Below are 25,295 nucleotides of genomic sequence, written 5' to 3' on the forward strand. Positions count from 1 at the left end.
GCTTATGTCCACCTGCGCCCAATACCCGTCAGATCCCACAGCAGCCGCCCCCTCTTTAGGGTACTTTCACACTAGCTTTATTCTTTTCCGGCATAGCGTTCCGTCCTAGGGGCTCAATACCGGAAAAGAACTGATCAGTTTTATCCTAATGCATTCTGAATGGAGAGCAATCCGTTCAGGATGCATCAGGATGTCTTCAGTTCAGTCTTTTTGACTTTTCAGGACGGAGATCATACCGCAGCATGCTGCGGTTTTATCTCCGTCCAAAATTCCGGAACACTTTTTTCCCATTGAAATGCCACTAATGCCCCGAGTGCTTCAGCAAAACGGATCCGGCATTGCGGTCTGCGCATGCTCAGACCGCAAAAAAAATTGAAAAATAAAATTCAATTCCAGATCCGTTTTTCCGGATGACACTGGAAAGACGGATCCGGCATTTCAATGCATTTGTCATACGGATCAGGATCCTGATCCGCCTGACAAATGCCATCAGTTTGCATACGTTTTGACAGATCCGGCAGGTAGTTCCGGCGATGGAACTGCCTGCCGGAATCCTCTGCCGCAAGTGTGAAACTACCCTTACTCCTTCACTTCACCAGGACTCGGCCCACGGACCAGAGAACTTTGACTCATCAGCCAATCAATGGCCGACCTGGGTGGTAAGGTGATAACAGAGCAGCTGGGCTTTTCTGGGAGTGGGGGTGGAATGGTGAGGGGAGCCGACTCTCTCCCTAATGGGGGCAACAATTTTTGACCCCATGTCTGTCTCCTAGTGGCAGCAGCGACACCTATGGTCCTGTGTCCCCCAATGGCACAAACGAGAAACGCAGCACAAAATTAGTTGTATCCTTTAGCAAAAAAACAGAACAAATATATATGAAAAAAATTGAGAACTCCGAAGACAATGCGAAAATAAAAAAGAACAAATGGTAAAAAAGAAATAGATAAAAATCTGTATTGCGTATCCATATTTTCATACAGAAATGTCAACGTGCCCCTACAGAAGGGGCTGAAAGAAGTCTTCAGTACGATACTGCAGCTCTGCACACAAGGGCTTCAGTGCCTAGTCCCTCAGAGCTGTAATATGCTGGTGTGCACAAACCTTGAATCGACATTTTGTGCCAGGTAATGGCGGTAGGTATAGCTGTAAAATAACTTACCTGCTTAATCTTTCAGTAGGAGAGTCTTCCTGTGGTTTATCATCGTCAGCAGCTGCTTGTGACCTCTGAGAAACAAGTATCGAAACTTCATCCTCTGAGGACAAAAAGGGAAATTATATAGTAAGATGATGTGCCGCTAAGTGTGAAAGTTTTGCTCACATAACCGAGGAGACTTAAAGGGGTTATCCAAGACTATAAAAATGTCCCCCATATGCCCTGGCCCCTCACAATGAATATACTTACCTGGCTCCCCGCACCGCCACTGATCGGCAGAGGTCCCGTCCCAGGTGTCGGACCCCCACCGATGAGATACTGATGACCTATCCAAAGCATAGGTCATCAGCACAAAAAAATCTTGGAAAACCCATTTAAGCCACATTCTTATCAGTAAATCATAAATGAGTGTTTAGGAGGTCAGAGAGCAGAGATAAGGAGTCGTTAGCTGAGCTGCCTGACGGAACAAAGTAAAAATTCAGAGCCTTGTACTAGAGAATCTTAAAGGGTAACGGTCATGTTTTCATCAAAAAATCTATTTTAGCATATGTTACTGCTGCAGCAGCATTATGCATAAAGCAATCTTTAGTTTCTTCACATACCACTGTTTGCCTTGAGTTTTTCCCTTAGTTACTGCTGTTTTAACCTCTACAATATAATGACCTTCTCAAGATGACTCCTCTGCCAGTTCTCTGAGGCCAAAACTGCTTTACCTCACCAGGCATGCAGTGTGGAGGACCACCCCTCTGTCTTCTGTTTATACTAAAAGGAAGGACAGACAAGCCCTAGCAACGGTCTTTTAAGGGAGCAGTGGAAAGGGACAGAGGACATTAATGAAGGCTGCTATTATAAGGTAATTACAGATCTTTTGACAATCATTGACAGACTAACTCAGGTATACATGCCTAGCTCTAATAAACTAGCAATTTTTTTTTTTAAATGACATTTACCCTTTTACGGCTGCACAGAGAAACGGGTTCAAAATTTGCAATAAAGACCAATTGAAAAAATGATTTTTAGCTGAAAGTGAGTACAATGAAATAATAAAAAATGCCCCCAAAGGTGCACATAAGCCTTTGAAGCTAAGACCCCAGTGCTACAAGACAAAAGTACTAGTGATCCTAGCGATATGCCATAAATCTCCCAGATTTGGCAACCTCTTTAAAAGGGATTATCCAGGAATTGATAGGTCATCATTATCACATTGAGAACCTGTTGTTTCACAGAGCCGCTGCGCTCACCGAAGCTCTGGTGAGTGCAATGGGCTCCTGGCAGCTTTCCAAGCACAGCGCCGTATGTTGTTTAGTGGCTGTGCTTGGTATTGCAGCTCAGCTTCATTGACTTGAACAGGTCTGGGCTGCAACTAGGCCATATGACTGATGTACAGTGATGTCACATGACCTAAGAAGATGCAGAAGTGCTCACGGAACACCGACCTCTTCTTACAACTGATCAGTGATCAATATTAATTACCATATAACCCCTTTAATGAACTAATGGGGCTCCTTCACACCTTGCCATCTTTCCAAAAGCCTTACGAATACAAAAATCATACCATTTTGAATAATTTTTTTTAACAAGGTCCTTGGAGTGATGGTATCTAAATCTTCCATAATAGGATGAGATCCTTTCTTTGCTGACTTTTTCTTACTATTGGAATTAGTCGCCACATTTTTTTTAAGAACTGAAACTTCCAGTGCCTACAGACAGAAAAAAAAGAATTATAATGTTGTCCTTTAAAATAACCAAATGCTTCAAATAAAAGTGATATACCGATTTTCCAAGTGAACGTCTCGCTCTCGCTCGCATTTTACTACGCAAATTCATAGATGGGGATGATGAACTCTCATCTTGATGGACATAAGATGTGGATGATCGCTGACTCAACCTGAAAACATATAAAGGAGGGATTAGAAATGGCACAGTAAACCTGCGGAACCCACACCTCTCTCTAGAACGGGGCCCCTAAGTATAGGAGAGCGCAACACACACGTGTGCGGCGTGCTCCAAATTCGCTTCTATCGGAGTTCTGGGGAGTTGAAGAATGTTTTATTATTTTATCACATTTGCTGCGGTTTTGTTTTATTATTTCAGAAGTTGGATAACCCCTTTAATAAAATGTGGCTTTACACTCAATGAGAGGGTTCTTCGATGAGGTCCTTCAAACAAGATAAGTGGTTGTCTCCGAGAACCTTGGTACTAGAGAGCCCCTAGTGATATCTATATACTCTCTACCAATAGACAAGCACCGAAAGCGGCTGAAATCCAGGTTGATCACCAATAATTTAAGGGGACCTGTCCCCTCTCCTGACATGTCTGTTTTAGTAACTACCTGCATTCCCCATGTAATAACCATTCTGGAGCATCTGCTCTTATGGCTCTATGTTGTACCATTCCTTTAAGTTATGAATGAATTACTAGCAGACTACAATGAAGGTCCAGATGGGTGTTACCAGTTCACTCAACTTCTAGCAGGAATAATAAAGTAATGGCACAATATAAAGTCATAAAGATAAAGGTTCTAGAATTGTTAGTACAAAGGGAATGCAAATAGTTGTTAAAACAGACAGACAGTCAGGGGAGGTGATTGGTGCCCTTTAAATACATTTTGACTGTTTGCATATAGAAAGTATAACCAGAAGCTGTAGATTAAAGAACAGATGTGTTACATACGGTATATTTGAAAAACACTTTTCCAGAAAATAAAAAAGTCAGAAGATATTGACGATTAAATGAAGAGAGCAAAGAACAGCAAAGTACGAGCGTCTGAGGGACGGGTTTATAACCTTAAAAACCATGCGCTGTAACAATGTCCACATTATGGGTCTGCCAGAAAAAACAACTGTGACCGCACCACGGCATTTCAGGAAACAGCCAGGCCTCTGCCCGAAGTTTAACGTCTTTGTGAATGCATAAAGGAAATGGAACTGGAAAAAAAAAATTAAGAAAAAGCCTCTCTACATTAGTCAAGTAACTCTTTGAGGTGAGGAAGAATTAACCCCTTCAGGACCCTGCCAAGACCCTGCCGTTTTTTACGATAAGGACCAGGCCATTTTTCTAAAAAATCTGACCAGTGTCACTTTATGTGGTGATAACTTTAAAACGCTTTTACTTATCCAGGCCATTCTGAGATTGTTTTCTCGTCACATATTGTACTTCATCACAGTAGTAAATTTGAGTCAAAATATTTCATTTTTATTTATAAAATATTACAAATTTTAAAAAATGTCCCGGTACTGAAGTTCAGTTCTGATCACCGCCCTTCGCGCGGCGGTGATTGGAAATACACAGGGCGTACAGGTACGCCCTGTGTATTTCCAATCACCGCCGCGCGAAGGGCGGTGATCAGAACTGGGTGCCTGCTGAAATCAATCAGCAGGCACCCTGGGTCAATGCCCCCCCACCCCCAAATCGGCGATGGCTGCGCATTAACCTCTTCTATGCCGGGACTCGATGTCTCAGAAGGCAGCCCGATGCCGTGCAGAGGCTGCCCAATGCCTTGCATGGCATCGAGACCTGCCTTCTACGGGAGCCGAGGAGATCCAGCCTCAGGCTGGGTCTCCTAGGCAACCTGTTTGTGTACTACTCACTGTAATACACGAACAGGCAATGCATTACAATACAAATGTATTATAATGCATTGCAGAGGGGATCAGACCCCCAAAAGTGAACATAAGAAATAAAGAAAAAAAAAAGTTTTAAAAAAAAATGTTTAATAAAATTAATAAAGTAATAAAATTAATAAAGTAAAAAAACAAAAAAAAAACGCCCCTTTCCCCTGATTTTATAGTAAAAAACAGAAAGAAAGAAAAACACACACATATTAGGTATCGCCGCGACCATAATGACCGGCTCTATAAATATATCAAATGATCCACCCTTCCACCCTGTCCGTTAAATCCCGCAAAAAATGAGCCCCTACCTAAGCCAATCGCCCAAAAAAAAAAAAAAAAAAAAACTATGGCTCAGAATATGGAGACCCAAACATTTTTTTTTGTTTAAAAAATGCTGGTATTGTGTAAAACTTACCGTGAGTAAATAAAAAAAAGTATACATATTAGGTATCGCCGCGTCCGTAAGAACCTGCTCTATAAAAATATCACATGAACTAACCCCTCAGGTGAACACCGTAAAAAAAAAAACGGTGTAAAAAAAAAAGCCATTTTTTGTTACCTTACATCATAAAAAAGTGTAATAGCAAGCGATCGAAAAAGTCATACGCACCCCAAAATAGTGCCAATCAAACAGTCATCTCATCCCGCAAAAATCATACCCTACCCAAGATAATCGCCCCAAAACTGAAAAAACTATGTGTCTCAGACTATGGAGACACTAAAACATTATTATTTTTTGTTTCAAAAATGAAATAATTGTGTAAAACTTACATAAATAATAAAAAAAGACATATTACGTATCGCCGCGTCCATAATAACATGCTCTATAAAAATATCACATGACCTAACCCCCCAGGTGAATATTGTAAAAAAATAAAAAAAGGTGTAAAAAAAAGCAATTTTTTGTCACCTTACATCACAAAAAATGTAATAGCAAGTGATCAAAAAGTCATATGCACCCTATAATAGTACCAATCAAACAGTCATCTCATCCCGAAAAAATTTAGCCCCTACACAAGACAGTCGCCCAAAAAATAAATAAAACTATGGCTTTCAAAATGTGGAGACACTAAAGAATCATTTTTTTAATTTTTTTTATGATTTGTTATGTAAAACTGAAACATATAACCAAAAAAATAGTCACTATATACTCTGGTAAACCTTTATGTGTTCAACAAGAATTGACGGAAAATGTAGATGACATTTCAGAATTAAATTTTTCTGGCAGATTTAACATTTTAATAAATTTTTTCCAGTAACAAAGCAAGGGTTAACAGCCAAACAAAACTCAATATTTATTACCCTAATTCTGTAGTTTACAGAAACACCCCATATGTGGTCGTAAACTACTGTACGGGCACACGGCAGGGTAAGGAGCGTCATATGGTTTTTGGAAGGCAGATTTTACTGGGATAATTTTAAGATGCCATGTCACATTTGAAGACCCCCTGATGCACCCCTAGAGTAGAAACTCCAAAAATAGACCCCATTTTGGAAACTACAAGATAAGGTGGCAGTTTTGTTGGTACTATTTTAGGGTACATATGATTTTTGGTTGCTCTATATTACACTTTTTGTGAGGCAAGGTAACAAAAAATAGCTGTTTTGGCACGGTTTTTATTTTTTATTTACAATGTTCACCTGACAGGTTAGATCATGTGGTATTTTTATAGAGCAGGTAGTTACAGACGCGACAATACCACATTTTTGAAAAAATATTTCCTTATTTTCAAAGCCATAGTTTATTTATATTTTTTGGGCGACTGTCTTATGTAGGGGCTCATTTTTTCGGTATGAGATGACGGTTTGATTTGTACTATTTTAGGGTGCATGACTTTTTCATCGCTTGGTATTACACTTTTTGTGATGTAAGGTGACCAAAAAATGGCTTTTTTACACCGTTTAAATTATTATTATTTTTTTACAGTGTTAACCTAAGGGGTTCGATCATGTGATATTCTTATACAGCAGGTTGTTACGGACGTGGCAATACCTAATATGTATACTTTTTTATTTAAGTTTTACACAATAACAGCATTTTTTAAACAAAAAAACAAACATGTTTTTAGTGTCTCCATGTTCCGAGAGCCATAGTTTTTTTTATTTTTTGCCAGATTGTTTTATGTAGGGGCTTCATGAGGTGACGATTTGATTGGTACTAGTTTGGGGGCATACGCCTTTTTGATCACTTGGTGTTGCACTTTTTGTGATGTAAGGTGACAAAAAAATGGTTGTTTTAGAACAGTCGACGTGGCAATACCCAATATGTCTGTCTGTTTGTTTGTTTTTTTCAATTTTATGTGTTTTATTTTCAGAAGTGTTTTTTTACTTGAAACTTTATATTTTTTTTGTATTACTATGGGACTTCAACTTCTGGGGTCTGATCTCCTCTGCAATGTATTACAATACATTCTGTATTGTAATACATTGCATGTCAGCATGTATGCTGACATCCTGCCTGTGAGACCCAGTCTAAGGGCTGGATCTCTCAGGCTTCCGTAGAAGGCAAGCCCCGATGCCTATGGAAGGCATCAAGCTGCCTTTTCTGCCGTCTCCCCTGCAGCGCGGGGACCCGATGAGGAAGGGGAGGGCACCCGTACCATCTGCAAGCCGCGGCCAGCTTTGACCGAGGCATACAAGGGGTTAATACGCCGGCATCGGTGTCTTCACCGATGCTGGCGTATGCAGCAGGGGCCCCGGCTGTCAGTGACTGCTGGGTCCGTGCCGCTGATGGGGTGGCCGCAGCGCCTGCACCCGCCCGATCAGCCCGCCGTGCATGTACGGCGCTGGTCCTTAAGTCACGTCCACAAGTGCCATACATGTACGGAGAGGGTCCTTAAGGGGTTAAAGGAGTTCACCACATTCAAAAGCCATTGAATGTGTGCATTCCTTGTCCGTTCCGCAAAAAAATAGAACATGTCCTATTATTGTCCGCATTACGGACAAGGATAGGACTGTTCTATTAGGGGCCAGCCGATCCGCAAAATGTGGAATGCACACGGCCAGTATCTGTGTTTTGTGGATCCGAAATTTGCGGACCATAAAACACCCAACAGTCGTGTGCATGAGCCCTTAGACTACCTGCACACAATGCAGATTACCGCAGGGTAACACAGTACTGGCAAATTTAATGCGATCCTAAAAATCTCGGGGACAATTTGCTTTTAACTTTTGTACAGAAATTCACCTGCCATTTGGATTTTGAAAACTGCAGTATGTCAATTGTTTGTGCCATTTTGGGGTGGATTTCACCCTTTTCTGCAATCTACCAGCACCCCTGTGCAGCATGTGATTTGCTTTGCCTTTATTTCCTTTTGCTGGAAGAAAATGCAGGTAGTTTGTTTTATATAAAAAAAATTAAATTAAAAAAAAAAGCTTTTTTTTTCAGCACCCAAAACACAACACTGGCGCGACATGTGGCAGCACCCTTCAAGGGAATGTGTTGGAAAAATTTACCTTTGTTTAGCCCTGCGCGTCACTTGTGTACGAACTAGCTCCGTGGCCAGTATTCCCTTCAGTAAAGAACGTGTGGTAAGGTTATCTTCTGTGGAGTCCTCCATGTCTCCTAAAAGTGAATTTTTATATTAAAAATCAGCTGGAAAGAAAAAAACAGACATATAAAGGGCCTCTGTCAGCAGATTTGTACCTATGACACCGGCTGACCTGTTACATGTGCACTTGGCAGCTGAAGGCATCGGTGTTGGTCCCATGTTCATATGTGCCCGTATTGCTGAGAAAAATGATGTTTTAATATATTCAAATTTGCCTCTAGGAGCAACGGGGGCTTTACTATTACTCCTAGGGGCTGCTGGGGGCTGATCTGAGGCAATGGGGCTGCTGGGGGCTAACATGAGGCATATGGGGGTTGATAAAAGGCATGGGGCTCTTATCTGAGGTCTGATTGGGGGTCATTCACATTGGGGTATGAGCTGAGGATTGTTGGGGTCTTATTAACATTGGGGGTCTGATTGGGGCTGTGAGCTAAGGTCTGATTAACATTGGGGGTCTGACTGGTGGTCTGACCTGAGGGCTAATAAAAAATGATGATTACTTACCGGTGATTTGATTTTCCAGAGCCCATGACAGCACCACGAGAGAGAGGATCCGCCCCCCACAGACAGTAAACCTGCAGAATAAAAAGGGCGGACACTCTCCTCCCAATTCAGTGTGTTATCCAAGCATCGCAGGAAGTCCACCAACATAGTGTTAGATGATTAATCATACATTTTTTTAATTTAATTTTTTATGCAACACCCGTGTGAAAATAGGAGAATCAAGAGAACGCAATAGGGAGGGAATATAAGGGTGCTGTCATGGGCTCTGGAAAACTTAATTACCGGTAAGTAATCTTCATTTTTCCCTTTCGCCTATGACAGCACCACAAGAGATTTACTAGAGGAAATATCAGGGTGGGAGAGTAGAAAGAAGCACCTTTTCCCCAAAGGACGACCCCGAAGGAGAGGAATTCGAATCACGCTGATAGTGTTTGAAAAAAGTTGAAGGAGAAGACCAGGTAGCAGCTCTGCAAAAATCCTCTATGGGAACAGAGGATCATTCCGCCCAGGAAGTAGCAACTGCCCTTGTAGAATGTGCCTTAAGACCCACCGGAGGAGATAACCCGGAAGCAAGATAAGGCAAAGATATAGCAGAGACAATCCACCTAGCTATACAACTTTTTGTGGCCGCCTTTCCCTTATCCACGCCTTGGAAGAGTATGAAGAGTGAAGAAGATCTGCGCCAGTCTCTAGTGCGAGATAGGCAATTAATCAAGGTCCTTCTAACGTCTAGGCAGTGAAGAGATTTTTCTTTTTCTGACCCAGGGTTACTGAGCAGTGTAGGGAGAACAATCTCCTGAGATCTATGAAATTTGGAAACGACTTTTGGAAGAAAAGCCGGGTCTCGCCGAACTAAAACTTTATCCTCTAAAATAGTGGTATATGGAGGATTAATGGAGATGGCCTGAATCTCATTAATCCTGCGAGCAGATGTTAAAGCCATTAGAAGGCACAACTTCAAGGTGAGACATTTAATGGAGATGGTCTCTAAAGGCTCAAATGGAGGTTGAGTTAAAGCCTTTAATACTAGGTTTAAATCCCAAGGAGGAGGTATAGTGGAAGTTGTTGGGGTGGATCTGGCTACTGCTGAAAAGAACCTGGACACCCATGGGATCCCTGCTATGTCCTGATTAAACAAAGCTGACAGAGCTGAAACGTGTACCTTCAAAGTACTACTTTCTAGCCCTAAATCCAGTCCCTTCTGAAGGAACTCTAAAATTTGATGAATGGGAGCAGAAGAGGGGTTGTCATTAATCTGGATCTGAGCAAAGTCTAGGAATTTTTGCCAAACCCTAGCATAAACAGCCACCGTCACTTTTTTCCTACTCTTAAGAAGGGTAGAGATTAGGGCGTCAGAGAATCCCTTCTTACCTAACAAGTACCTTTCAAGTTCCAGGCCGTTAAATGGAGATTTTTTTATGCCGGGGTGAAAAACTGGGCCTTGGCTCAATAGATTCCAGTTTTCTGGAAGAACCCAAGGATCCGAGATTGACATGATTCGGAGCCACGTGAACCAAGATCTTCTTTGCCAAAATGGGGCAATGAGCACAACCCTCGCCCCATCGTCCCTGATTTTCCGTAAAACACAAGGAATCAAGGGAGGAGGAAAAAAGGCGTAAGCTAGGGGAAAATCCAATTTTTGAAGGAAAGCATCTATCCCACAAGGGGATCCCGCCGGGTCTAGGGAGAAGAATCTCTTGACCTTCCTGTTCTGGTAAGTAGCAAAGAGGTCTGTCTGTCCATTTTCTACGCCTCTGATATGTACTGCAGAGACGAGGCACACTCTTTTTCTGCTAATAGGAGGATTTTCTGGGCTTCCTACATCAGAGTTCTGCACCTTGTGACCTCCTGTTTGTTCAGATACGAGACTACTGTCTTGTTGTCTGCCATGACTCAGATCTTTTCCTCTTATTCTTGGGAGGACACAGGTCATTGCAATGCGTACCGCAGCTAGTTCTTTTAGGTTGGAGGAGCCTCTTTCATGGATATCCCTCCAAGGACCCTAAAAGGAGATCTCTTAGATGTGAGCACCCCACCCCCAGGGGCTTGCGTCTGTAGTTAGACATATCAGGTCTTCCAGCTTCCATGAAACCCCCTGAATCAGATTTTTCTCCTCCATCCACCACCTCAAGCTCTGAAGAGTAAGGTCTGATCATCTTATTTTTGCCTCTAGGGAGTCGTTGTTCTCCCAGAATGACAGGATTTCCCACTGGAGAACCCTCGAGTGGAGTTGCACCCATCTTACTGCCGGAGTGCATGATGTGAGAGACCCCAAAATAGACATTACCTTCCTCATTGTGATCACAGGGTTCCTGATCAGATCTTTTATTTTTTTCTGGACAAGGATAACTTTTTCCTGTGGTAAAAAAACATTTCTGGCAGGAGGAATCTAATATCAGTCCCAGAAAAGACTGTCTTCTGGTGGGATCTGGTCATGACTTTTCCAGATTCAAAATCCAGCCCAACTTGCTCAGAATTTCTGATACTGTCAATACTGCAGTTCTCCAAGCTTCTTCTGTTCCCCCTATTATCAGAAAATCGTCCAGATATGGTATGAATTGTGTGAAAGAGGCCTAACAGAGTCATCTGCCAAGAAATCAGCTGCTTTATTTATAGTTGGCAATGCTGACCAAATCTATTCCCTGGGGCATCTATTTCTTAATTGATTTTCTAATTCAGAGAGCCATACTATCAGAGACCAGGCCATACAAGTAGAGGCAATGCTTGGTCTGAATGAAGAAGTAGATGCTTCCAGTGGGTCTTTTAATATCCCCATATAATTGAAGGGAAGAGCCGTCTTCCTAGATACTTTAGAAATGGCCACGTCTATTCTCGGTGCTTTATCCCATGTGGCACAATCTTCCTCTTTGAAGGGATATTTACGCTTAAGATTTTTAGATATGTAAACTTTTCTGTTAGGTTTTTTTCCATTCTCCTTTGATTAAAGCTGAAACATTTTTATGAACCAGAAAGGTGCTATGGTGTCTGGATTCGAGCCCCCCAAACATAATATCCTGGATGGACCTGGGTTCTTTTGTCTCTTCAATGCCCATAGTTGAACGTACAGCTTTTAGGAGTGTCTTCTATAGGGAAACAGGGTCTACCACTAACTTCACCTTCTTCAGAAGACTATAGGGATGAATCATCAGACTGGATATATAATGAGGAATGTATGTCGCCTTCATCAGAATCAGACGAATTATGTTCCTGTATAGGATCAGATCGTCTAATTCTAGATTATTTTTTAGATAAGGTAGAATTGACTTCCGATTTGACTAGTGCCATGCCGTGTCGGACATGCAGTACTTTTAGTCCGGCGGCCTTTCGCCGTGCACTGCCGTGCTGCGCCGGAGCTCCGCCCCCGTCCCCATTATAGTAAATGGGGACAGAGCGGCGGTCCGGCGAAATAGCGGCAGGACTGATCCGACAGGGTGAACAGTCTGTCGGATCTGTCCTGCCGCTAGTGTGAAAGTAGCCTAAAAAGATGGAGATTCCTCAGCCACTGTTTTATCAATACATGGCTGACACATCCTCTTCTCCCATTCAGAGGACAACCCAGTTTTACAAAGAAAACATTCTTTATTCTTCCTTTTTTCCACCACTTTCCTAGGTTTTGTCTGTAACACATTAGTATAAGTACATCAGCAGAGAGAAGCACAACATTATGCCCAGAGCACTCACCCCCTCAGAGGTACCAAGGCTGGAGGGACTGCAGACTCTTCCACGTGCTTGTCCTCCGCCATGCTGCTTATGTTACTGCACCAGCACTGCTAGGACGCCGGCTATCCATCCACAATGCGCCTTTCTCATAGGCGCTTCTTTGATGATGTCACGCTCAACGCTGCGCGCCAGTCCCGTGACACATACCGCTCTCCCCGGCCTAACTGCTTGCCGGAAGCTCCTCCTCCCCCTGGGCTCCGGAAGTCAGTGCCTCTAGCGCATCACCAATGCCTCCAGTGTATGCTCCAGCACACAAAGTACTCCCTCCGGAGTTTTGCTGTGCCTCTGCCCATCCCCTTCAGCACACCAGAGATGCCGCAATATAATCCCGGGAACGGCAGGGAGAAATCCAGCCCACTATAGGGGTCAGTGTAGGAGCACCACCAGAGGGAGGGAACCTGAAAAGGAAAAAACTGCAGGCTTCCCCAGAGACAGGAAACCACAATGAATTGGGAGGAGAGTGTCCGCCCTTTTATTCTGCAGGTTTCCTGTCTGTGGGGGCGGATCCATCCTCTCTCTCGTGGTGCTGTCATGGGCGAAAGGGAAAAATATTTTTTCCTTATTGTCCTCCTCTAAAACCTAGGTGCGTCTTATAGGGCGAAAAATACGGTAGTCAACAGAAAAAATTATAGGTATAACTGTATCCCAAAATGTCTGTATTATTAAAATGTAAACGTATTATCCCGCACGGAGAACGCAGTAATGGAAAAAAAATAATAGCCGTCGTTTTACCCCCAAAAAATTTGAATAAAAATAAAAAGCAAATTTGAATAAAAAGCAAGAAAAACCATATAAATGTGGTATCGCTGAAATTGTACTGACACAGAGAATGAAGGAATTAGGTCAGTTTTACCGTTTTTGTTCTATATTTGTTTTAAAGATTGAATAATAAAAAAGGTTTTTTTATATGTGAATAGGCCAGAAACAGAATTATGATAGCCTATGGCTATTGAAAATAAATATGTTAAAATAAAAAATAAAAATAAAAAAATATGAATTGTCCATTTTGAGGATTTTTTCCATTAGGCCATATAGAATAAATATTTTTTATATTTTAATAGTACAGACACGGCAATGCCCATGCTGTTTATTTTTTGTATTCTAGGGAAAAGGGGTGATTTGAATTTTTTTTGTTTGTTTTTTTAAACTTATTTTTACTTTTTTTAAGTCACCCTAGGTGACTATAACATGCAATCATTAGATTGCCATTTGTATTCTGTAATACAATCCACAGATTACAGAATACTGGATTCAGTATATTTTCCAATGCAGTGCTGCCACCTGCAGGCCAGTATCAGAATATACTAGTAATCGGCCTAGAAGCCTTGTACAGGCTCAGGTCTATCACTACTACTGAACGCCTTCCCCGATCTCAGCTAGGTGAAAGCTTCCCAGGCTGGGAAGGATGCGGCTCCCAGTTTTGGTGCTCTCCGATGCCGTGGTCAAATCTGAGGGATTAAATGTCTGCGATCGGCATTATTGATAGACATTAGTCCCAGGTCTCTGCTGTTTAAAACAGCAGAAACTCGGTGGTTATGGTGGGTCAGAGCACTCACAAGCAGGCTCCATCTTTAAAAACTGGACTTCCGCTGTACATGTACAAGGGATTAAATGGTGCTATTGGAAAGTGCAGCTTCTCCTGCAAAAAACAAACCATACGGCTATGTGAATGGAAAAATCAAAAAGTTGGAGCTCTGGGAAAGCAGGGAGTAAAAAACGAAAATGCAAAAACAGAAAATTGCAGGGTCCTGAAGGTCTACACATAACATATTCTGCTGCAGAAAATCCCAAACCAACCGGTGTTAAAATTCACCAGTAAGGCCTCATGCACACGGCCGTTGTGCTTCAGTTCCGTGCATTGGGGAACCACAATTTGCGGTCCCCAATGCTCGGGCAATGTCCGTGCGGCGGCTGAACGGATCGAGACCTATTCAACTTAAGTGGGTCCATCCGCACCGCAAAAAAATAGAACATGTTCTATTTTTTTTGAGGTGCGGAATCACGGACAGAAACTCAGAAGCACTTCGTAGTTCAAGAGAACGGGTCCGCATCAGTGATGCAGGGAGCACACGGCCGGTGCCTGCATATTGCAGGGACCCGCTGTTTGCGGGCCACATGAGGCCGGGTGCATGAGGCCCCTTATACAGATTTCCCCTGAGGCATTTTAAATGTGTTGGCCAAAGATACTGATTACCTATTGGGGAGGGGGCATCCATCTCCCGACACCCTGGCCGATCAGCTGCATCTTAATTAAGGGGGTTATCCTCTAGTAGGGGCATACTAAAAGGAATGACAGAGTGGAATGCCCATTCAAGGGAACGGAGCTTAGCCGCGCCCAGGCCAGTGATACTAGTCGTGAAGTCACTGAGCCTGCGTTAAACAGTGAGAAGGCCGCGGCACTGCTGGAGCGCCGCTGCCTTCTCAAACAGCTGATCGGTGGGGGTCCCGGGTGTTGGACCCCCGCCGATCAGTTTAAACAAAGTGCAGAACCCCTTTAATGTTCAAATTAAGGCTAAGTTCACACGAACGTGCGTGACCCGTGGCCGTATTGCGGCCCGCAAATCGCGGGCCGCAATACACGGCCACAGTTCCGTGTGAATTCCGCATCACGGATGCGGACCCATTCACTTCAATGGGTCCGCTAATCCGGAATCGCGGAACGGCCGCACGGGACGGGACCCCTCGGAAGCACTACGGAGTGCCTCCTGGGGTTACGTCCCGTTGTTCCGTTCCGCTAAAAGATAGAACAAGTCCTATCTTTTCGCGGAACGGCCGGATCGCGGACCCATTAAAGTGAATGGGTCCGCGATCCGATGCGGCTGACCTACGGCCGGCGAACAAGCATTGCGGCCCGCTATTTGCGGGCCGCTTCACAGGCACGGGTCACACACGTTCGTGTGAACCCGGCCTAAGTGGAATTATCACTGTTTTCTGCAGAATGACGAGGGTGAATGACACAATGGAATGCCCATAGACTACAATGGGATGTAAACTATGAGCTCATTTGCAGGTAAATTTGTGTTATGTAGGAAATTAACCTTTACCGCAAGTGTTCCCCGGGTTGAGTAGCACATTGTAAAATGAAAATTACCTTGGATTATAACCGTTTTCTATAGAAGGACTGAACACAACGTCAAATATGTGCAGGATACAGTACGTTTGAATACACCCTTAGGGTATGGTCACACTGAGCGCATACGCAGCGTATTTGAGGCTGCGAGAAATACACTGCGTATGCGCAAGGAGCAGACACACAGGGTTTTCCCTCCGTGGCCCTGTGTGTGCAGTAAGGTTCGGAGGCGGCCCGAGCGCACCGACGTAACTGTGACGCGCGGGGCCACCTCCTAACCTCACTGCAGAGAAAAGCCCTGCGTGTCTACTCCTAGCGCATACACAGTGTATTTTCTGCTGCCCAGCACATTTCTCACAGCGTCAAATATGCTGCGTATGCGCTCAGTGTGAACCTACCCTTAATTTGTTAAAAAAAAAAAAAAAAAAAAAAGCCTCTGAAAAATTAACAAAGAAATCTGTTTGGTTGCTACGGGCAACTGTCAGCTGTTCCTCTGTACAGATTTTGATAAATCTCCCCCTATGTTTTTAGGTTTATCAATTTGTTGTACCTTTTCTCTGACAATGTACTTTGCCACTTCATACACTCCCCTATGGCGCTGCCATTGTTTACCGCGGCGTTCTTTTTTGTCTCGGAGTTCCACGTTTTTCCTGCTGGGACAGAAATGTCGATGTTTATTTGTATACTTTTTATTTTGACCCCCTCCCCCACTTCCCATCCCTTCTTTGTTTTTGCCTCCCTCCTATTTTTAATTCCTGTTCTACAAAAATAAAAATTTTCAATAAAAGTTCTGTTGAATGCAAAAAAAATATATATTTAAGAAGGTTATTCAGGAATAAAAAAAAACTGAGCTTATTTCTTCCAAAAACAGCACCACACCCGTCCTCAGGTTGTGGGTGATATTCACTTGGCAGAGCTGCAATACCACACACAACCTGAGGACAGGTGTGGTGCTGTTTTTGGAAGAAAGCTGTAGTTTTTCTAATCCTGGATTACCCCTTTAAATAAGAAAAGTTTGAAATAAAATATTTACACATTTTCTATAAACTTGTCAGTTTTTATTCTCAGTAAGGGCTCTTTCACACTTGCGTTCTTGTCTTCCGGCATAGAGTTCCGTCGTCGGGGCTCTATGCCGGAAGAATCCTGATCAGGATTATCCTAATGCATTCTGAATGGAGAGAAATCCGTTCAGGATGCATCAGGATGTCTTCAGTTCCGGAACGGAACGTTTTTTGGCCGGAGAAAATACCGCAGCATGCTGCGCTTTTTGCTCCGGCCAAAAATCCGGAACACTTGCCGCAAGGCCGGATCCGGAATTAATGCCCATTGAAAGGCATTGATCCGGATCCGGCCTTAAGCTATACGTCGTTTCGGCGCATTGCCGGAGCCGACATTTAGCTTTTTCAGAGTGGTTACCATGGCTGCCGGGACGCTAAAGTCCTGACAGCCATGGTAAAGTGTAGTGGGGAGCGGGGAGCAGTGTACTTACCTTCCGTGCGGCTCCCCGGGCGCTCCAGAGTGACGTCAGGGCGCCCCAAGCGCATGGATCATGTGATCACATGGATCACGTCATCCATGCGCATGGGGCGCTCTGACGTCATTCTGGAGCGCCCCGGGAGCCGCACGGACTGTAAGTATACCGCTCCCCCGCTCCCCGCTCCTACTATGGCAACCAGGACTTTAATAGCGTCCTGGGTGCCATAGTAACACTGAAAGCATTTGGAAGACGGTTCCGTCTTCAAATGCTTTCAGTACACTTGCGTTTTTCCGGATCCGGCGTGTAATTCCGGCAAGTGGAGTACACGCCGGATCCGGACAACGCAAGTGTGAAAGAGGTAAGGCCTCTTTCACACTTGCGTTGTCCGGATCCGGCGTGTACTCCACTTGCCGGAATTACACGCCGGATCCGGAAAAACGCAAGTGTACTGAAAGCATTTGAAGACGGAACCGTCTTCCAAATGCGTTCAGTGTTACTATGGCACCCAGGACGCTATTAAAGTCCTGGTTGCCATAGTAGGAGCGGGGAGCGGGGGAGCGGTATACTTACAGTCCGTGCGGCTCCCGGGGCGCTCCAGAGTGACGTCAGAGCGCCCCATGCGCATGGATGACATGATCCATGTGATCACATGATCCATGCGCTTGGGGCGCCCTGACGTCACTCTGGAGCGCCCGGGGAGCCGCACGGACGGTAAGTATGCTGCTCCCCCGCTACACTTTACCATGGCTGCCAGGACTTTAGCGTCCCGGCAGCCATGGTAACCACTCTGAAAAAGCTAAATGTCGGCTCCGGCAATGCGCCGAAACGACGTTTAGCTTAAGGCCGGATCCGGATCAATGCCTTTCAATGGGCATTAATTCCGGATCCGGCCTTGCGGCAAGTGTTCCGGATTTTTGGCCGGAGCAAAAAGCGCAGCATGCTGCGGTATTTTCTCCGGCCAAAAAACGTTCCGTTCCGGAACTGAAGACATCCTGATGCATCCTGAACGGATTTCTCTCCATTCAGAATGCATTAGGATAATCCTGATCAGGATTCTTCCGGCATAGAGCCCCGACGACGGAACTCTATGCCGGAAGACAAGAACGCAAGTGTGAAAGAGCCCTAATACCAACATGCTATAGGAGTTTCTTCAGTCCCCCCCCGTCCCCCCCCCCCCCCTACATTTTACCATTTTCCGAGTAAAATTCTGCTCAGGAATTACACTTAGACATTTTGATGCAGCAGTGCACACTACAGAATTTTAGCGGTGAAGCTTTCCACTGAAATTTCTCTGTCGAAAGAATGAACATGTTCATTCTTTCAGCGGAATATTGAGCGGAACGCACTGCCAGCTATAGGGAACGGCAATGGCTGCGCTGCCCAAGCACCGACTAAATCAGTCTGGGCGGGATGCATTTGGAATTTCCGAACTGAATTTCTCAGCTTGGAAATTCCGTAGTGTGCATGGACCCATAGTTGCCCCCATGTATCCTCCACCCCAAAATCATAGTCCATTCCTAGTCCTGGGCCTATAGTTGGCGAGGGGGAGGAAAGCTCTTGTGTCTATAGTTCAAAAATGTAATTTCCATTATTCTCTAGGGTTATTCCACTTCCCATTATACCCTTTGAATCCCCTTTCATCTCCACTTTATTATTTCCCACTGAACTTGGAGATTATGTCTGCTAAAGATTTATTTGATATGTTAAATGGTTCACAATCCAAATTAGGGCTGCAGCTAACGATTATTTGAATAATCGATTAGTTGTCGATAATTTCAATCGATTAATCGGGAAAAAACACCAAAATGACAAAAAAAGGGGTTTATATGATTATACTTGAAAAATTATGTTCAAAGGCCATATTAAAACAAATCTTATGCTATGTGTCATCCACAGATCCTCCTCCCCATAACAGTGTCATCCACAGATCCTCCTCCCCATAACAGTGTCATCCACAGATCCTCCTCCCCATAACAGTGTCATCCACAGATCCTCCTCCCCATAACAGTGTCATCCACAGATCCTCCTCCCCATAACAGTGTCATCCACAGATCCTCCTCCCCATAACAGTGTCATCCACAGATCCTCTTCTCTATAACAGTGTCATCCACAGATCCTCCTCCCCATAACAGTGTCATCCACAGATCCCCCTTCCCATAACAGTGTCATCCACAGATCCTCCTCCCCATAACAGTGTCATCCACAGATCCTCCTCCCCATAACAGTGTCATCCACAGATCCTCCTCCCCATAACAGTGTCATCCACAGATCCTCCTCCCCATAACAGTGTCATCCACAGATCCTCCTCCCCATAACAGTGTCATCCACAGATCCCCCTCCCCATAACAGTGTCATCCACAGATCCCCCTCCCCATAACAGTGTCATCCACAGATCCCCCTCCCCATAACAGTGCCATCCACAGATCCCCCTCCCCATAACAGTGCCATCCACAGATCCCCCTCCCCATAACAACCCCAGCCCCGCCGCTCACAGCAGTATTCCTTAACCAGCAGTAACTTACTTTAAATCACTGCATCTTTATTACCTAACAATGAAGCTGCGGTAACAGGCAGAGCGGGCGGCGGCGTAACATCATTTACTCACGTGACGCGCCTGCTCCACCCACTTTATGAATATAGCAGGCAGAGCAGGCGCGTCACGTGATTAAGTGACGTTACGCCGCCGCCCGCTCTGCCTGTTACAGGAGCTTCATTGTAAGGTAATAAAGATGCGCTGATTTAAAGTTCAAGGACCCGCAGGCATAGCGCCTGACCACCCGCTCCCGCCCGCATAGCAACTAATCAACCGATTATTCGATAACGGGATTCGTCGATAACGAATCCCATTATCGAATATTATCAATAACGTTAATTAATCGTTGCAGCCCTGCTCCAAATCACATTTTACTTCCCATTATACTGTATGGCCATTCCATTCTGTCATTCGCATGTTATTCCATAGAAAACTGCTTTAATCCCAGATACAAATTTACAATGTGCTACTCTACCCAGGGAACACTTGCGATAAAGGTTAATGTCCTACATAACACAGGTTTACCTGCAAATGAGCTCATAGTTTACTTCCCATTATAGTCTATGGGCATTCCATTGTGTCATTCCCCTTGTCATTTCATAGAAACCAATGATAATCCCACTTAATCTCACTTGAAGAGTAAACCTGGTAAAGATTTATTTGATGTGTTGAATTGGAGTTGTTGCGATACCAAAATTTTGATTCGGTTTCGATACCATAAAAAAGTATTGCGATACTCGATACCACGCGAAAAAAATAAAACAAAAAAGCCACGTGCATTCCGCATTTTAAAAAATGGCGAATCGTGCAGATTTCTTTTATATTTTAATAGTTTGGACTTTTCGGACGTGGCGATGTTTATTTATTTATTGTTTATATATTTTATATGTAAAATTGGGAAAGGGGGTGATTTATACTTAATATTTTGGTGTTTTTTTGTTTTTTTTACAGTTTATTTAATAACTATCCTGGGATCGTTTCATCCCTTGTCCTATTCACCCTGATAGAGCTCTATTAGGGTGAACAGGACTTCACACTCTTCCCTGCTGCTCTGTGCATAGTACACACAGCAGCAGGGAGCTGACCATGGCAGCCAGGGCTTCAGTAGCGTCCTGGCTGCCATGGTAACTGATCAGAGCCCCAGGATTACACTGATGGGGCTCCGATCAGAAGCTGGCACTGCCACCAATGAGGAGGAGGGGAGGGGACCCTGTGGCCACTGCCACCAATGATTATAATACTGGGGGGGGTTGAGGGGGGCGGGCGCAATGCACCACCAATGATAATTAACCCTTAATGAAGGAGGCGGGTACTGGCAGCAGATCAGGTTCAGGAGGAGAAAACAGCTTCTCTAGTGGGCATTCCTTCTCCCTGCGCTGCGATTGGACAGCGCTACAGCCAGGGAAGAAGGAACGCCCACTAGAGAAGCTGCTGTCTCCTTCCCATTGCCCTGAAAGTAATTAGCATATGGAGTAGGAGAGGAGACATTAATGGGGCACAGGCGCACAGCGGGCGAATGGAGCGGCGCCCAGGAATAATAGTAAGTGCTGGGACATCCCTGGGCGCCGCTCTGTGTAGCCTAATACTTAAAGTCCGGACCCATGAAAAGTCCTATCAATGGTTGCGCGGTGCGCCCTCCCCTCTCTCCCCACTGGTGGTGGCAGCAGCAGCACAGGGGGAGGGAGGACTGCTTCCTTCTCCCCTGTGTCGCTGAGGGAACATGAGCGCGCTGAGGGAACATGAGCGCGCTGAGAGCAGCGCGCTCATGTTCAGAGATACTAGACTGCGCAGAAGCGCAGGCCAGTATCGAAAAAATGGATATCCCGGTGACAAAAGTATCGATTGGGTATCAAAATTTCGATAACAACCCTATGTTGAATGGTTCAGACACCAAGTCACGTTTTACTTCCCATTATAGTCTATGGGCATAATATTGCTAAATAACACAGATTAACCTACAAATAAAATCATATTTTACCTCCCATTATAGTCTATGGGCATTCGTGTCATTCATACTTGTCATTCCATAGAAAATAATGATAATCCCACCTAATCTCAATTTAGATCAATGCTACTGTGCTTGGAGAGTATGCCTGCTATAGATTTATTTGAGGTGTCATATGGTTCTCGTCTCCTTGGCCCATCTTTCTTTCCATTCCCGTTTTGATCAGCGTGACAGGGAGATGCAGCGGCGGCCCCCATTCTGGGGGCCATTATAGGTACTGGATAACCCCTTTTTATAATAACCTGCACTCAGTGTACTTACAGCTGTTCATACCATTTACTTCAAGGGGGGGAGAAGCTGCAGAGCGTTGCAGATTTTCCACCCACACACATCAAAAATGGAAAGTCAGCATCATATATAGCCGGTCCGGGCGTTACTCCTGCTGCCAATAACCCTGGGGGGGGCTGCAGCTGTTGCTGCCATGACAAACACTGCCTGTCACTGTCAGCTGTTTTTATTGGTCACAGCAACCAATCACCAAACAGCTTTCATTTTTCAAGCGCAGAGTAAGAAATGAAAGCTTTGCTCACAGCAACCAATCACCACACAGCTTTCATTTTTCAATTACAGGGCATGAAATGAAACCTGCGCTGTGATTGGCTGCTAGGGACAAGCCTAGTTTCATACACGTCTGCCCCGGTCCGTCTTTTCACTCTTGGTATTAGCACAGCACCATGACACCACGCACGACTTCCTCAGCTGTATACGTTACCTCGTCCTCTTCTCCAGAAAGAAAAAACACAAATGCTCCCGCTCTGCGTTTCATGATCACGCGATATATCTCGCACAGGAAACCGACCCCATTGCATTGTGGGAAACGTAGTCCTCTCGGGAAAGGCCCTGTCCGTGTACCGGAAGTGAGAGGTTTCATGGGATATGTAGTTTCCGCTGTCCGCTTTCCGTGCCCAGCATCTCTCATGTTTGCGAGTTACTTGCAGTGATGCCTGGCTTCACCTGCTGCGTGCCGGGCTGCTACAGCAATTCTCACCGGGACAAAGGGCTGCACTTCTACACGTTCCCGAAAGATCCGGAGCTGAGACACTTATGGCTGAAGAACGTGTCGCGGGCTGGAGTCACCGGTTGCTTCAACACTTTTCAGCCCACCAACGGGCACCGGGTGTGCAGCCTTCACTTTCACGGGGGGCGCAAGTCTTACAGCATTAAGGTTCCCACCATATTTCCCCTCAGGGGAGTAAACGAAAGGAAAACCCGCAGGGGCAATGCTGGGGACAGGTCCAAGAAGAGGCATCACCAGTCGGGTTACTCCCCGGGGTCCACAACGGTGCTGGTAACTGCTTTGCCAGGGCAGGAGCAGGAGGTGCTGGAGCTGACAGCAGGGGGCGCTGAGATGATGCTGCTTGGCACCACGCCTGGCATGGGGGCAGACATGAGCAGCGTGGAGGCTTCGGCAGCGATGGCAAGGTCCTTGGGCGCCGGAGAATCCATAAGTTCGGAAACGAACCCCGTCAACCTGACCGTGAAGCTGGACTCCGGAGGTGGAGGACCAGGACTGAGTCCACATTTCTCATCTGCCTCTTCTCATCAGCAGCTCCAAGTGGTGGTGGTGGGAGAAGAAACTTACCCCATCCCGGAGTACTACCCGTCCCCTCAGTTCTCCGACCACTCCTACTCCATGTCTTCGGGGACCACCACGGAAGAGCTGCTGAGGAAGCTCAACGAGCAGAGGGATATCATCGCCCTCATGGAGGTGAAGATGAAGGAGATGAAGTCCAGCATTAGACATTTAAGACTCACCGAGGTGAAGCTGAGAGAGGAGATCCGCCAGAAGGATAAGGTCTTGTCTATGAACGCTGCCAAGAAAAAACTTGAAGGCAACTCCTAAGATGGCTTAAGTCGCTGCCGCTAAAACTTTCACTCGCTGCCATGGTCGGGTGGAACCGAGAAGATGTTTTCTCGTCCACCAGAGACAAAACGCCTTGGTGTCCGAGCCGTGGTAGATGGTTCCTTTCTACGGCAAATGTACAGAAAATTCCGTCGTGGTACAAAAATGTAAAAAAAAAAAATAATGAGTTTCGTATCTACATTTTTAACTCTTGCATGTGTGTTGTATTCTGTACACCGGACGACGCTTGGAAATGTATTTTCATTTTCCTTAGAGGTTTTCTTCAGAACCCGTAGAGAGAGGAGAATTGTAAGGTGGCCATACACATTAGATGAAAGTAGGTTGATGGTTAAACGATCGTTACGTTGATGAAGCCATACGCGATTTAGTCTGTGTCGGCCGGTACTGTCCTCCAAACTGGTGGTAGATGTTGGATGACACCTGGAGAAGATCGCGGGATTTTTTGGAAAAATGGTTTGTGGACTTGCCAAAGCAAAGTTTAAACACGGCCGACTTCTTTACAGATGAAGTCTATCGTCGGTCATCCAAAACAAACCTTGGTTGTTAAATTCCACCTGATTTAATATTCGTTGTGGTTGAAATCGTCCATTTCAGTTCTCTTTTTATAGACTAATGTGGCACCTTTTATAGAGCATCTGTCCCCATGATCAACCCTATCAATCCAGGCTTACTGGGGACTAAAATTCGGCCTTTCTGTCTCCAATCGGTGTTACCAAGGTAGATAAATTTTTATTTTCAGTGATATGTAAATGAGGTCCTTGGAGCACCAAGGGGTTGGCCACCACTGCCAAGCATCCTCACTGCTCCGATTCCTCGCCCTGAAATCTCACGTGTGTCCCGGTGGCAGTACCATCTATGCACGTGCAGTGAAGATCTCACCTTGCCGACACATGCAAGGTTTCGGGCCAAGGCATTGGAGCGGTGAGGATGCTTGTTCCTGCCGATCTCACTGGGAGGGAGAGCGGTGCTCCAAGGGGCTAGGCCAACCCCTCAGTGCTCAGAGCACCTAATTTGCATGTAACTAATTGCAGCGAGAAAGGGCTCATTTTAGTCACCCCTACCAGGCAGGGTGTGTCTGGCTTAATAGGGTTGATCATGCTGCCAGATGGTCTTTTAAAGGGCATTTGTGTGCAGATCTATCCCTATGACACTGGCTGACCTGTTACATGTGCGCTTGGCAGCTGAAGGCATCTGTGTTGGTCCCATGTTCATATGTGACTGAATTGCTGAGAAAAAAATGTTAAAAAATATATGCAAATGAGCCTCTAGGAGCAACGGGGGCGTTGCCATTACACCTAGAGGCTCTGTTCTCTCTCTAACTGCTTCACCTTCTGCAGTTTGCCAAGGCCAAGCGGTGAAAACGTCATCACACCTGGCCCTGTCAATCAAAATGCAGAGGGTGCGGCAGTTGCAGAGAGAGTGGAGCCTCTAGGTGTAACGGCAACGCCCTCATTGCTCCTAGAGGCTCATTTGCATTTATTAAATCATCATTTTTCTCAGCAATGCGGACACATATGAACATGGGACCAACACAGATGTCTTCAGCTGCCAAGTGCACATGTAACAGGTCAACCAGTGTCATAGGGAGAGATCTGCTGACAAATGCCCTTTAAGACCCATGTGAACCCCACACCTTGCCATGCACTTATTCATACTTAGAAGAAAAAAAAAACAATATTGTTTTGTGTACTATTTGTCTTTAAGAACGAAAAGAAAAACTTGCCAAGAGGTGACCCCAAAGTATTTCTTAAGGGGATCCCCGAATAGGTTGATTTATCACATCCGCAAAAGAAGGATCGGGTC

General features: G+C 45.0%; 2 protein-coding genes across 2 annotated transcripts in view; one reads left to right on the forward strand and one right to left on the reverse strand.

The window, feature by feature from the left end:
- Window positions 1–22,434, reverse strand: part of CENPT (centromere protein T) — a 56,215-nt gene extending 33,781 nt beyond the window's left edge. The window contains exons 1-5 of the mRNA XM_040409121.1: window positions 22,341–22,434; window positions 8,225–8,333; window positions 2,928–3,042; window positions 2,710–2,854; window positions 1,161–1,254 (exon numbers count right to left, since the gene is read on the reverse strand). Coding sequence (XP_040265055.1) covers window positions 1,161–1,254; window positions 2,710–2,854; window positions 2,928–3,042; window positions 8,225–8,328 — 458 coding nt within the window. The 5' untranslated portion in view covers window positions 8,329–8,333; window positions 22,341–22,434. The remainder of the gene's footprint in view (window positions 1–1,160; window positions 1,255–2,709; window positions 2,855–2,927; window positions 3,043–8,224; window positions 8,334–22,340) is intronic.
- An 81-nt stretch (window positions 22,435–22,515) lies between these two features.
- THAP11 (THAP domain containing 11) lies at window positions 22,516–24,906 on the forward strand. The gene has a single exon (XM_040409123.1). The coding sequence runs from the start codon at window positions 22,569–22,571 to the stop codon at window positions 23,469–23,471; it is 903 nt and encodes a 300-aa protein (XP_040265057.1). The 5' UTR covers window positions 22,516–22,568; the 3' UTR covers window positions 23,472–24,906.
- The last annotated feature ends 389 nt before the right edge of the window (window positions 24,907–25,295 follow it).

The sequence above is a fragment of the Bufo bufo genome, chromosome 10 (genome assembly GCF_905171765.1).
Source record: "Bufo bufo chromosome 10, aBufBuf1.1, whole genome shotgun sequence".
NCBI lineage: Eukaryota > Metazoa > Chordata > Amphibia > Anura > Bufonidae > Bufo > Bufo bufo.